Source organism: Watersipora subatra, chromosome 8 (genome assembly GCF_963576615.1).
Source record: "Watersipora subatra chromosome 8, tzWatSuba1.1, whole genome shotgun sequence".
In the NCBI taxonomy this organism is placed as follows: domain Eukaryota; kingdom Metazoa; phylum Bryozoa; class Gymnolaemata; order Cheilostomatida; family Watersiporidae; genus Watersipora; species Watersipora subatra.
Window position 1 is genome coordinate 36,834,406 of NC_088715.1, and position 15,219 is coordinate 36,849,624.

The window sequence follows — 15,219 nt, forward strand, 5'->3', positions numbered from 1 at the left end:
TTAATAATATATATGTACTAGTTGAATATATATATATATGTACTAGTTATATATCCAATATATATGTATTAGTTGAATATATATATGTATGTACTAGTTATATATAAATATGTACTAGTTATATATCCAATATATATGTACTAGTTGAATATATATATGTACTAGTTATATATCCAATATATATGTACTAGTTGAATATGTATATGTACTAGTTATATATCCAATATATATGTACTAGTTGAATATATATATGTACTAGTTATATATCCAATATATATGTATTAGTTGAATATATATATGTACTAGTTATATATCCAATATATATGTACTAGTTGAATATATATATATATGTACAAGTTATATATCCAATATATATGTACTAGTTGAATATAAATATGTACTAGTTATATATCCAATATGTATGTACTAGTTGAATATGTATATGTACTAGTTATATATCCGATATATATGTACTAGTTGAATATGTATATGTACTAGTTATATATCCAATATATATGTACTAGTTGAATATAAATATGTACTAGTTATATATCCAATATATATGTACTAGTTGAATATATATATATATGTACAAGTTATATATCCAATATATATGTATTAGTTGAATATATATATATATGTACTAGTTATATATCCAATATATATGTATTAGTTGAATATATATATGTACTAGTTATATATCCAATATATATGTACTAGTTGAATATATATATATATATGTACAAGTTATATATCCAATATATATGTATTAGTTGAATATATATATATATGTACTAGTTATATATCCAATATATATGTACTAGTTGAATATATATATGTACTAGTTATATATCCAATATATATGTACTAGTTGAATATATATATATATGTACAAGTTATATATCCAATATATATGTATTAGTTGAATATATATATATATGTACTAGTTATATATCCAATATATATATGTACTAGTTGAATATATATATATATGTACAAGTTATATATCCAATATATATATACTAGTTGAATATATATATATGTACTAGTTATATATCCAATATATATGTACTAGTTGAATATATATATATGTACTAGTTATATATCCAATATATATGTAATAGTTGAATATATATATGTACTAGTTATATATCCAATATATATGTACTAGTTGAATATATATATATATGTACTAGTTATATATCCAATATATGTACTAGTTGAATATATATATATGTACTAGTTATATATCCAATATATATGTACTAGTTGAATATATATATATGTACTAGTTGAATATGTATATGTACTAGTTATATATCCAATATATATGTACTAGTTGAATATATATATATGTACTAGTTGAATATGTATATGTACTAGTTATATATCCAATATATATGTACTAGTTGAATATATATATATGTAGTAGTTATATATCCAATATATATGTACTAGTTGAATATGTATATGTACTAGTTATATATCCAATATATATGTACTAGTTGAATATATATATATATGTACTAGTTATATATCCAATATATATGTACTAGTTGAATATATATATATGTACTAGTTGAATATGTATATGTACTAGTTATATATCCAATATATATGTACTAGTTGAATATATATATATGTACTAGTTATATATCCAATATATATGTACTAGTTGAATATGTATATGTACTAGTTGAATATGTATATGTACTAGTTATATATCCAATATGTATGTACTAGTTGAATATAAATATGTACTAGTTATATATCCAATATATATGTACTAGTTGAATATATGTATGTACTAGTTATATATCCAATATATATATGTACTAGTTGAATATAAATATGTACTAGTTATATATCCAATATATATGTACTAGTTGAATATATATATGTACTAGTTATATATCCAATATATATGTACTAGTTGAATATATATATGTACTAGTTATATATCCAATATATGTACTAGTTGAATATACAGTCAAACATGGATAACTCGTCCACGGATAGCTCGAACACATGGTTAATTCGAACATTTCCTTTGGTCCGTTCCCACGTAATGATAAATTGCTATAGATAACTCGAACTCAACACTGTTAATTCGAACTGTTTTTTTGCCCAACGGCTACCGAAACGGTTGTTTTCGCTTTAGAAAATCACTTTATTCAAAGCCATAGAGGTAAACTTCATCTTTTCGTAATTCATAAGCGTCGTTATTACCACCAATGGCAAAATATTTTTGTCAACGACTTTTCTAAAAGTTTGGTGAAATTTGATTTATACTGCGATACGATGAATAGCACGGGCTAGCCGGGTCACGCGCGCAAGAAATTTCGCCACGCACATACAAAACAAAGATCGCATGTTGTTTTGTATGTGCGTGGCGAAAATCCTTGAGTGCGTGACTCGGCTAGCCCGTGATGAATAGTTTTCCGACGTTGACTCCGTGTTGAATCAACGTCGGAATGTTACATGTTTAAAACGTCTTAAAAAATGTTGTAATTAAACGTATACGTTGTCTGAGCTACAAAAAACTATTCATCGTTTGACCTAAACACAGAATACGTGTGTACATTCAATAAGTATCTATTAAAAAAGCGTGAGTGATATAGAATGTACCGTAAAACCTCGTAAAACTTCTAATTGAACTGCCTCGGAGTGTTGCTCTTAACGAATCCCAGGTAAAGTAAGGTAATCTGCATAAACTTCAAGAAAAAACGGCAAAATTGATCGTGGGTAAAACCCCAAAAGAAAAAAATGTCTTTTCTTTTAAGCATTTCAACAACGATCAAGTTTTGCCAATGTCAATCTGAAAAACGTCCTGGCAATAACATCACCTCAAACAACAAACCAATCTCAAGTGATAGAAAAATCTCTATACTTTTTCATGAAAACGTTTTAAACTTTACATTAGAAGCATTTAATTTGAAACAAGCCATTTGTGCTTTTGATTTATATTATAGTTTGTATATGTACATGTATCTACTAATAAATAAGTAAATATATGGACTTGTGACAGTGCTCTGATAACTTGAATGCTCTGATAATTCGAACACTTTTGCTCGGTCCCTTGAAGTTCGAGTTATCCATGTTTGACTGTATATATGTACTAGTTATATATCCAATATATATGTACTAGTTGAATATAAATATGTACTAGTTATATATCCAATATATATGTACTAGTTATATATCCAATATATATGTACTAGTTGAATATATATATGTACTAGTTATATATCCAATATATATGTACTAGTTGAATATATATATGTAGTAGTTATATATCCAATATATATGTACTAGTTGAATATATGTATGTACTAGTTATATATCCAATATATATATGTACTAGTTGAATATAAATATGTACTAGTTATATATCCAATATATATGTATTAGTTGAATATATATATGTAGTAGTTATATATCCAATATATATGTACTAGTTGAATATATATATGTACTAGTTATATATCCAATATATATATGTACTAGTTATATATATATATGAACTAGTTATATATCCAATATATATGTACTAGTTGAATGCCTGGCGTCGCCCGGGTATTTTAGCAGCCAATAAATGACAGCTAATGATGAAACATTAGACTAGCTGTATATAGTTACAAAAAAAAACTGGATACTGTACTTTTGACAAAAAATTATTGTCGAACAATTTTTTGTATATAAGTCTCAGTGTTTGTCTGTCCAGTTACAGCAAGAAAGTTTTAAGAGCAAAAAATCACTTCGCAGAGGATTCTAACTCGAAACCTCCAGGTCTACTGACCAGCGAGCTAATCCAATAGACTACACCATAACACTGACAAAAGAACTTTTTCCCAACAAGTGTTAGTTTAGCAAAAAAGATGCCATGGGATACATGGGATGCATGTGATACAAAAATAAAAAAGTCTTTGAACAGAAAATTTATTGTTATTTAACCTATACAACATTTACCACTCTAACTTTTAAACTTCGTATCATGGAAAAAGTGTTTTTATGCAGTTCAAATGGATTAAGAGAAAAAATAAAACAACTCCACACAACTCTTCAAACAACTGTAACGTTTAAATCTCATATCGTGACAAAAGCGTTCTGTTAAAATAAATTAATAAGAAAAACAAAACTGTAAAGGTTTATTTCAAATGTTTAACTGTAAAATCATTAGCAAGTAATGGCTAAATATAGTCTGTTTTGCTACGATTACAATGAAAAATGATTTGGGATACGATTATATTACTTTAGTTCATTTCAGTGCTGGCATCACAAGACGAAAATATCGTATAGACGTATAGAGTAGTATAAAACACGTAGTCATTATTTAATGCAATCACAGCTTAGTAAAAATCATGATCATTAAAAAATAGTAACAAAACAATATGTTAACCTAAGTAACTACAGCTACATACAATAACTTTAGCGCATCTTGTGGTTATGATATGCAAAAACATGTAACATTACAATATTTATTACATGTACTACGTGCAGAGTTCTTATATTAGAGACAGATACATGTGTAACATAAACGTTGAATCTAACTTAATATGAATTTAACTTACTAAAAACATACTTGAAGGAAGTTTTAGTATGTATCTTAGTAAACTTTTAACCCAAATTTTGTCACTTATCTCTTTAAAAACTCATTTTTAACAAAATGGATGACGCTGAACTAAAATGCAATCACCAAATTTTAATGTCCATAAAAATTGTTGTTGATTTCGTTTTGCGGAAAACAAATTAGCCCTAGTACGGCGAAGATGAAAAAGCGTCGTTTCATAGAGTTAATAGAGTTCATTGTCTCAATTGAATCGGAGTGTGAAATCAGAAAAGGTTGTATATAGTAAGAGCTATGAATCTGAAGAGCCTTTGTAGACTCACGGTTAGACGATTGGAACCTGCGGTTGCAATTTTTGTGAGTTCAAATCCACCACGATGCGACATTGTAATTCCAAGATTTTAATAGCTATAGATGGACATACCGAACTACACACATACACACAGACGACAAACTTTAAGATATATATCTCAACCAATTAGACTGATAGTTGGTTGAACCTAACCAACTATCAGTCTAATTGGTCAACCATCTACTATAAAAACGGCAATCGTTGTCTGTGTATCTGTGTATGTATGTGTCCGCCTGGTAGAGCGGTCTCTCCTTTTTTTGTCATACCAATTTCGGTCGTACGAAGTGAACTGCATTGATATGAGTAGTAACAGTAAATAAATATTAGAGCGGACTTTCTTTTTCCATACGGTCGTACGAAGCGAACTGAATTAATACGAGTATGTAGTAAATATCGTAATTTCGAACTATAATCCACTACTTTTGTCTGACGATTTGAGCCAAGCAGCTTATATAAAGGTGCGGCCATTCTGTTGTTTTTCTTTCACTGCTAAGGCGCATTAACCAAAATCTCCGATTAGCACCCCTCTTTACAATGCCCAACGACACTGTTCTGTTTTAAACAGCAAAGTTGCTGTCGTGTTAAAAAGCACCGTCCTGGGTTCTGCGGCCTATACAAAGGTGCCTATACAGCTACACAAATGTACTACTCATTACATAAAATACATTAATGAGTAGTAATTTACACTTAATTAATATTTACTGCCAACGTGTACCGAGAAGGTCAAGTGAACGTTTGTTTCTTGGGGCCACTGGAAAAAACGCCGTTCTCACCGACTAAATTTATACATAAAAAAGGTGAGTCCTTCTCATTCAATGTTGTATTGTCTATGAATTGCCACACCTCCACTACATAAGCCTTTCACTGCCGTCCATGTACAAATTAAGCTATCGGCCTACTGCCAACCATTTTGCCGATATTGTTTTATGATATGTATACAATATTTTTTTAATTTCAAACTCCATCTAGACCGTTTGTTTTGGTTATACATTTCCTTTTGCCAACATGTTAACAAGCACTGCTATGCAAAAAATTCATTGTATCTATACTTTGTGCATTGATAAAGCGATGTGAAGCTACAAAGCTAAAACGATCCTCTACAATGTTCCTTATTCTCACAAAACCATTACTTTCACTACCATCAGAGTCAGTGCAGCTATTGCTATTTTAATTATCTGTGTAATCACAAAAATCTGAATCAGCGACAATGTCATCAACATAAGTAGTTATTTGTTTTCTAACTTGGACGCATTTAATGAACTTACACAAAAAATCTTCCGTTTTTAAGTTGGAAATTCTCAAACAAAGGTTTAAAAGTAAACTTTAGGCTAATTTTACAGAGAAATCTTACGACAACATTGTCACTACCATAAAAGTCCTAAAGACCGTTGGTTATGTTATTAACGAATAATAAAATACAGTTACTAGCAATTGCTGGTAAAATCGCCAAAAAATGCGTCTACTCGGTTGACCATAGAAAACGCATAAATGAGTCTACTTCAGTGAAAGGGTTGAAAATGTTGGATTTGCCACTGTTTGTGATAGTAACATGTTCATTTCCTTCCGCAGCCGAGTTACTTTTACTTTTTTCCAGCTACGAGTACACAGAACTACAGCTACTACAGAACTTGCACGAGTACTCCGAGGGTTGCGATAGGCGATGGTTAAAAGAAAGAGAGCAGCTGGTATCGACTTACTGTCACCCCGCTTTAGCCATGACCAGCTGTACGTCGCCTGCTAAAAAGTAGGCACAAGCCGAAAACTGTTTGTTCATACACCCGACAGAAAAACAAAAAATTCTGTCTATCTACAAGTGTTGCGTTGAACTAACATTGTGTTATTGTTGTCATGATATGTCCTCCATGTTCTACTATACCGCATGCAGCATTTTCTAACATATTTTTCAGTATACTGTATATATATTGTCATGCATTTGTTTTCCTTATCTATCTCATACAAAGGCTATCATGTTGGCACTATGTTATATTATTGTGAGGTGCTAATGCTGTATCTGCCTTGACATCATACTGTCTGTGCTATTATACACATAAATTTTATCGACACAAACTCATCACTGTTTGTATATACCATGTCAAAACACAGGCTATAGACGAAAAACTGGTGAGCTATGATTAGTGTTTCAAGCATGTAGAAGTCTCCATTCAATAAATGCTGGCGATAGCAAAATATTCTGTATATTTTTTTAAAAGATGCAAAACTTTTCAATACTGCCAGTTTGAAGAACTTTAGTTTGCCTAGCAATGTCAATTTCATTATCAGTTCTCTGTACACAAATAGGGCAATGCCGATTTGAGTGGTTTGAGACTGATGCATCGTAGACTAGCTGTAAAATGTATTGCAGATTTCCATTGTTCTCCCAACATTATTGACATAATATTATATGACTGCATATGTGTATGCATAGTGTGATCGGGGCAGAAAAATTCAGTAGACTGCATATTTGGAATTGTTTTACAGTATGAAAAACAACTCTCGATAAACCTCTTGCTGTACATGAATCTGTTCCCGGGGACGGGTAATGCAGCTAGCGGTTTGGGATGGTGGCGTCACTTAGGGATGCACGGGAGACCTTTTTCGCCCCGAGTGCAGCGAGAGTATCCAGGCGCGGCTTTCTGAATGAATGAGTTGGCGAGTGCGAGGCGATTGATTGCGAAGCGATTGAGTGCTAGGCAATTGATTGCGAGTGTGGGGCGATTGATTGCGAGTGCGAGGCGATTGATTGCGAGTGCGAGGCGATTGATTGCGAGTGCCAGGCGATTGATTGCGAGTGCGAGGCGATTGATTGCGAGTGCGAGGCGATTGATTGCGAGTGCGAGGCGATTGATTGCGAGTGCGAGGCGATTGATTGCGAGTGCGAGGCGATTGATTGCGAGGCGATTGATTGCGAGGCGATTGATTGCGAGTGCGAGGCGATTGATTGCGAGGCGATTGATTGCAAGGCGAGTGCAAGAGCGCAATGGTCAACTGCTCGGCGGGTAAAGACTGGTCAGCCAAAGCTGGGGCTCGGCGGCAGAAGTGCGCGATCGTCAATTGCAAATATAGACGGGTATAAATGGATGCATGAATCTAGACACATGAATCAAGAATACATGAATTTTTTAGATTTTACACGCATCTAGCTGTAAAACACATTGCAGATTTCCATTATTTTCCCCAAAATTATTGACATGTATATGTGTATGCATATTCAGGGCAACAATTTCAGTAGACAATTTACATAATAACGTATCAGGACTACAATTTCAGTAGACTGCACATTTGGAGTTGTTATACAGTATGAAAGACATCTCTCAATAAACCTTATGCTACACGTGAATCTATTCCTGTAGGCGGGTAATGCAGCTAGTGCCTTATATTAGATGGCTAGCAATTTGACTTCCACAGTCCAGTGGGCTAGGTGTGAAACTTGTGATCAGTTTGGTCTGAGTTCGAATCCACTTCGGTACGGAATATTTCTTTCAATATTTTAAGATCTATAGCTGGAAAACCGACATATACACGACATACTTAGAGAAATATATATATAGATGTAATACTTTGAGGAACTTTATGAGTTTTGTATGAACATGTAATACTTCGAGGAACTTTATGAGTTTTATATGAACATGTAATACTTCGAGGAACTTTATGAGTTTTGTATGAACATGTAATACTTTGAGGAACTTTATGAGTTTTATATGAACATGTAATACTTTGAGGAACTTCAAGAGTTGTATATGAACATGTAATACTTTGAGGAACTTTATGAGTTTTATATGAACATGTAATACTTTGAGGAACTTTATGAGTTTTATATGAACATGTAATACTTTGAGGAACTTTAAGAGTTGTATATGAACATATAATACTTTGAGGAACTTTAAGGGTTGTATATTGAAAATAACTTTCAGTGTTGAGACAAATCTTTGCATCTAGGTTTTATGTCATATGTTAAACAATGTATGCTGATGGATGTATGTTAATCGCATGCAGAGTTTTTTCGTTATTGCATTTACCACGGAGACATTAATACGTTTACAATATCCGTTTCGGTCCCAAAACAAACGACAAACCGGAAACTATTTTGGTAACAAAAAATGGCCATCTGTTTCCCTGCTGAACATATGGCTCACAAGGTTTGTCCTGTAAAAAAGTGAAATTTGTTTTAATTAAAGTTGAGATTGAACTTTAGTACATATAAAACTACACGTAAAAGAAGAAGTATTGAGGCGCTGCCAGCAGCACCCGTTTTGGCTAATATACATTTAGCTGTTAGAGGAAAGTCATCTGTTGTGACCTACCATAATGGAAACCTGACGCTACAGCGCCACACAATCTGCATGGCGGGAGATAGCTTGTAACAGAAGTATGCTTGGTACTAGAAGTAGTGGAGGATACGACTGATTCCCCAATAGAAGTTTCCTCACCGCTGCTATCTTGATGAGAGCCAGAGCTACTGGAGCCAACTGAGTTCTCCATTTCTTGCTGGCAAATAAAGCAAAGCTTATCATCGCAAGAAATAAGAATATAAGAAAATCTGACAACTTTGTATCGCATTATTGTTATTATCATATTATTATTATCATATTATTATTATCATATTATTATTATCATATTATTATCATATTATTATTATCATATTATTATCATATTATTATTATCATATTATTATCATATTATTATTATCATATTATTATCATATTATTATTATCATATTATTATCATATTATTATTATCATATTATTATCATATTATTATTATCATATTATTATCATATTATTATTATCATATTATTATCATATTATTATTATCATATTATTATTATTATCATATTATTATCATATTATTATTATCATATTATTATTATCATATTATTATCATATTATTATTATCATATTATTATCATATTATTATTATCATATTATTATCATATTATTATCATATTATTATTATATTATTATTATCATATTATTATCATATTATTATTATCATATTATTATCATATTATTATTATCATATTATTATCATATTATTATTATCATATTATTATCATATTATTATTATCATATTATTATCATATTATTATTATCATATTATTATCATATTATTATTATCATATTATTATTATCATATTATTATTATCATATTATTATCATATTATTATTATCATATTATTATCATATTATTATTATCATATTATTATCATATTATTATTATCATATTATTATCATATTATTATTATCATATTATTATCATATTATTATTATCATATTATTATCATATTATTATTATCATATTATTATCATATTATTATTATCATATTATTATTATTATCATATTATTATCATATTATTATTATCATATTATTATTATCATATTATTATCATATTATTATTATCATATTATTATTATCATATTATTATCATATTATTATCATATTATTATTATCATATTATTATCATATTATTATTATCATATTATTATCATATTATTATTATCATATTATTATCATATTATTATTATCATATTATTATCATATTATTATCATATTATTATTATCATATTATTATCATATTATTATTATCATATTATTATCATATTATTATCATATTATTATTATTATTATATTCCCACGACCAAATGAGCAAAGCGAATGTTTGAGAGTTTTATGATAAATGCATGTGCACACAACTCACGAAAATTATTCATCAACAACGTCGCAAACCCTTGTACCCAAATCTCATCAACAAATTTAACCATTTTTGTGTAGAGTCGTTTAAGTATAATAACGATACAAAACGCATATAAACATATTTAAATATGTTACCAAGTCTTTGAAAATTGTCGACATAAACCAACCATCTGATCGGATTATACAAAAATAGACAGATTAATTTGGCCGAAAATCGTCACAACACGCTTGAAAAGCTTGGTTTATTAAATGTTAAGAACGGCAAACAAAACGCCGAGCGACAGAGAATAGAACCATTAAGTTGTGCGCATTTCACGAAAAAATAACGTGCACATTTCACCAGTCTATAGCATTGGCGAATTGCCAAATGTTTCTGTAATTAACATAGAAGTACTGAAATCGTTTCTTTTTTGCCGATTTCAAAGTAACTGACATTTTGGAAACTTTTGAGTACTTTGGTATTCTGACTGATGTCCAAAGCAGTGAAAGTAAAGGAAATGACGATGATATTTTTTTCTAACGATTCTTATGAGATTATTACAATATTCAAGTTTGGATGACTATTGAAGTGTTATAGTCACACTAACAACATGGATGATGGGCAATATGTTAGTTATTATTTTTTCTAAATAGTTTTGTTAAATAGATTTTCTAAAAATCTATAACAAATATCACAACTTCTTGATATTGTTAGCTATGACGTTTTGAAATGTAAACAAAATTGTGCATTGGTTTTTTATTATTACTGTATTACTATATTAATAATATTGATTATTCTAATAATATCAGTGCATTTTACTTCTGATATTGCATTTCTCCTATTGCGGGGGAGAGATATAAACATATAATCTTTTCCTTTCATTATTGCTGTTTGTCATGACCAAACACCTTTTTAAATAGATTTTCTAAAAATATATATAAATATCACAACTTCTTGATATTGTTAGCTATGACGCCTTGAAATGTAAACAAAATTGTGCATTGGTTTTCTATTATTACTATATTAATAATATTGGTTATTCTAATAATATCAGTGCATTTTACTTCCAATATTGGCCAATATTGCATTTCTCCTATTGCAGGGGGAGAGATATAAACATACAATCTTTTCTTTTCATTATTGCTGTTTGTTGTATATAATAACACCCACACCCAGTACATTACAGCTACCATTGCAGTTATCCTATTGCACTGCAGTGCCCTTTGACTGCTAATATTGCATTTCTCAACCATCAGTACCCTTTCTTTTTTCCAATATCACTTTGGTCACGGGCTGTATGACAGTGGAATTTCTAGTATTATTATTATAATCATATTATTATTATTATGTCAAAACTAAACTGATAAACCTCTTTCATCATCTGGCTGCTGCATAAAGTGACATTGAAATTTATGCCATTTTACAGTCGCTCACTCTTTAGTTCATCGCAAAATTTACATGGTATAACACAAATGAAACAATTGATTATTTAAATACATGCAGCGCAGCAAAAAATGGAAAATTCCCCATTTATTATTAATAGGATTAAGTTCGCTAAAAATAAATTGCAATGGAGCTGTAATAAGCCTGAACATTTGTGCTAGAGAGCAGAGCTGTTCTGGGCCTGTTCATTGCATGTGCTTGACTATTCTTGTACTCTTATGAACGAAGCAGAAAATATATGTATAAACTCATGCACCGAGTCTTGCACTAGTGGAGAAGTAAGGGTGGCACAAAACCTTTACAATATTTACGTACATATGTTACAAGGAGAATATATTTAAGTCCATCTGGGACAAGTGGGAATACCTTTACATACATCTGTTACAAGGGGAATATCTCTACATACATCTGTTACAAGGGGAATATCTCTACATACATCTGTTACAAGGAAGAATATATTTAAGTCCATCTGGTAAAAGGGAAATATCTTCACGTACTTCTGTTACAAGTGAGAATATCTTTACATACATTTGTACAAAAAAATACTTGGCACTAGACTAGTTACAATTGTATTAACAGACTCAACAAGATTAGGTACAATTGTATTAGGGACCAGTGAACTATTCAACAGTTGGCTAGTCATATAGCAATAAAATCCATGCTTGTTTTTTGCTAATAATACTGCAATACTGAGTTATTTGAATCCTTCAGATTAAAATATGGCTGCCAGTAGTGATATTATTGATCAAAATTCCCATACATACACTACTTCATCGCTGTCCGAATGCTTTTATTCATCACTGACTAGTGAGCCAAATGAAGTCTTCTAGGCGATGAGCAAGAGGCAATACCGTAAATCACCTCTTCTATCTATTTATGGGGCCCACGCATCCAACATTCACATATGCTTTTTGATTTTTTTAATACGATAAGAAAATGCTACCATGCTGTTGTATGCTCATAGGTAGGAAGGAACAAGGGTATGCTCATGAGTAGGATGGAACAAGGGTATGCTCACGAGTAGGATGGAACAAGGGTATGCTCATGAGTAGGATGGAACAAGGGTATGCTCATGAGTGGGATGGAACAAGGGTATGCTCATAGGTAGGAAGGAACAATGGTATACTCATGAGTAGGAAGGAACAAGGGTATGCTCACGAGTAGGAAGGAACAAGGGTATGCTCACGAGTAGGATGGAACAAGGGTGTGCTCATGAGGTAGGATGGAACAAGGGTGTGCTCATGAGGTAGGATGGAACAAGGGTATGCTTATAGGTAGAATGGAACAAGGGGGTGCTCATAGGTAGGAAGGAACAAGGGTATGCTCATGAGTAGGAAGAAACAAGGGTATGCTCACGAGTAGGATGGATCAAGAGTATGCTTATAGGTAGAATGGAACAAGGGTGTGCTCATAGGTAGGAAGGAACAATGGTATACTCATGAGTAGGAAGGAACAAGGGTATGCTCACGAGTAGGAAGGAACAAGGGTATGCTCACGAGTAGGATGGAACAAGGGTGTGCTCATGAGGTAGGATGGAACAAGGGTGTGCTCATGAGGTAGGATGGAACAAGGGTATGCTTATAGGTAGAATGGAACAAGGGGGTGCTCATAGGTAGGAAGGAACAAGGGTATGCTGATGAGTAGGAAGGAACAAGGGTATGCTCATGAGTATGCCGGAACAAGGGTATGCTCACGAGTGTGCTAGAACAAAGGTATGCTCATGAGGGTGCTGGAACAAGAGTGTGCTCATGAGTATTAAGGAACACAGGTACAAGAGTATGCTTGAAAAATAATGATATACTACTTATCCATGCTTCCTTGTGAGCTGAAGACTAAGACATGTCCCCTATCTGTGCTTCCTCCTGATCTGAAAACTAAGACATGTCACCTTAGCTGTGATTCCTTCTGCACTGAGGACTAAGACATATCACATATATGTGATTCCTTCTGATCTGAGAACTAAGAAATGTCACCTTAGCTATGATTCCTTCTGATCTGAGGACTAAGACATGTCATAAGTCCTCAGATGACATGTCGTAAGAATAATTGTTCTTTCAATTAAATTTTGTAATAATCTTATAGGAATCGTTAGGAATATATCATCATCATTCCTTTTACTTTCACTGCTTTTGACACCAGTTGGAATACCAAAGTACTCATTATAAGTGTCTACAATGTCAGAATTATCTTTCAAATCGGCAAAAAAGAAATTATTACGTTTGTCGGACGCCATCTTTCAGTACTTCCTGTTTAGCATAGCAACAGTTATAAGGGGTTTTCTCCAAGGTTTAAAGACATTTATTATCTAAACTGACTTCAGATTCAGAAAGATCACTTTTTGATTGGTCCAGAGGCACGTGTTACTAATATCGTTACCAATATTATAAATTCAGTTAGTGTAACTTTAAAGTCGGATAACTCAACTTCGTGATTTGCAACTTAACCATGGTTTCTGTGACCCATATGTGATTCCTTCTGAGCTGAGTACTAAGACCTATCTAGCATTTCCAGTTGTAATTATGTTAGGCTTTCTGCTGTTTGCCGAACTTTTCCATTCTGCGTCAAACTAACTACAAACCAACTTCATAGATTTCAAAGAATCAATCAAAAGGTGTGCTCGCACTTTTTTATCATAAAAGTGTTCCCTACTTTCTTTAAAACTTTTAAAACTAGGCATCCAAACATTGCGCCTGTAGTTCAGTTGAACAGCATTGTATGGTTTAGTTGATGCACATTGTTGAGATAGTTGAATTACATTGTGGTACTCGTGCACAGCATGGTGGATTCAAACCGATCTTAGTATTGAACTTTACTAAGACAAAAAACAGACTTGTTAGGTCTCTGCATTGACTAATCATTTCACCCATATCGCTGAGGGGGACACCAGTGAAGGTGGTCGATTAAAGTCATCTAAATGAGAGCTCATGAGAGATCTTTTTTGACACCCATAATGCTGTTGTATTATGGGATTTGTGGAGCTCAAGCTATATTGAGGTCTGAGCTCAAAGCAGTTTTCGGTGGTCGCTACAGTTTCAGTAAGTGGATAAAGCCAGTGAATTTGGTAAGCATTAAGCAGTATTTGGTAGTACATAGGGAAGACGAAGAGCTTTCTTTGCAAACATACATGTGAGTACATAAACTTGTTGATACTTGATACAACAAATTACTTTTCCAGAAGGCGACCT

At 31.8% G+C, this 15,219-nt stretch overlaps 1 protein-coding gene across 2 annotated transcripts in view; it reads right to left on the reverse strand.

The window, feature by feature from the left end:
- Positions 1-15,219, reverse strand: part of LOC137402882 (peroxisome proliferator-activated receptor delta-like) — a 35,208-nt gene that overhangs the window by 18,872 nt on the left and 1,117 nt on the right. For both annotated transcript variants that reach the window (XM_068089395.1, XM_068089394.1), the window contains exon 2: positions 9,221-9,404. In XM_068089395.1, coding sequence (XP_067945496.1) covers positions 9,221-9,398 — 178 coding nt within the window. In that variant the 5' untranslated portion in view covers positions 9,399-9,404. The remainder of the gene's footprint in view (positions 1-9,220; positions 9,405-15,219) is intronic.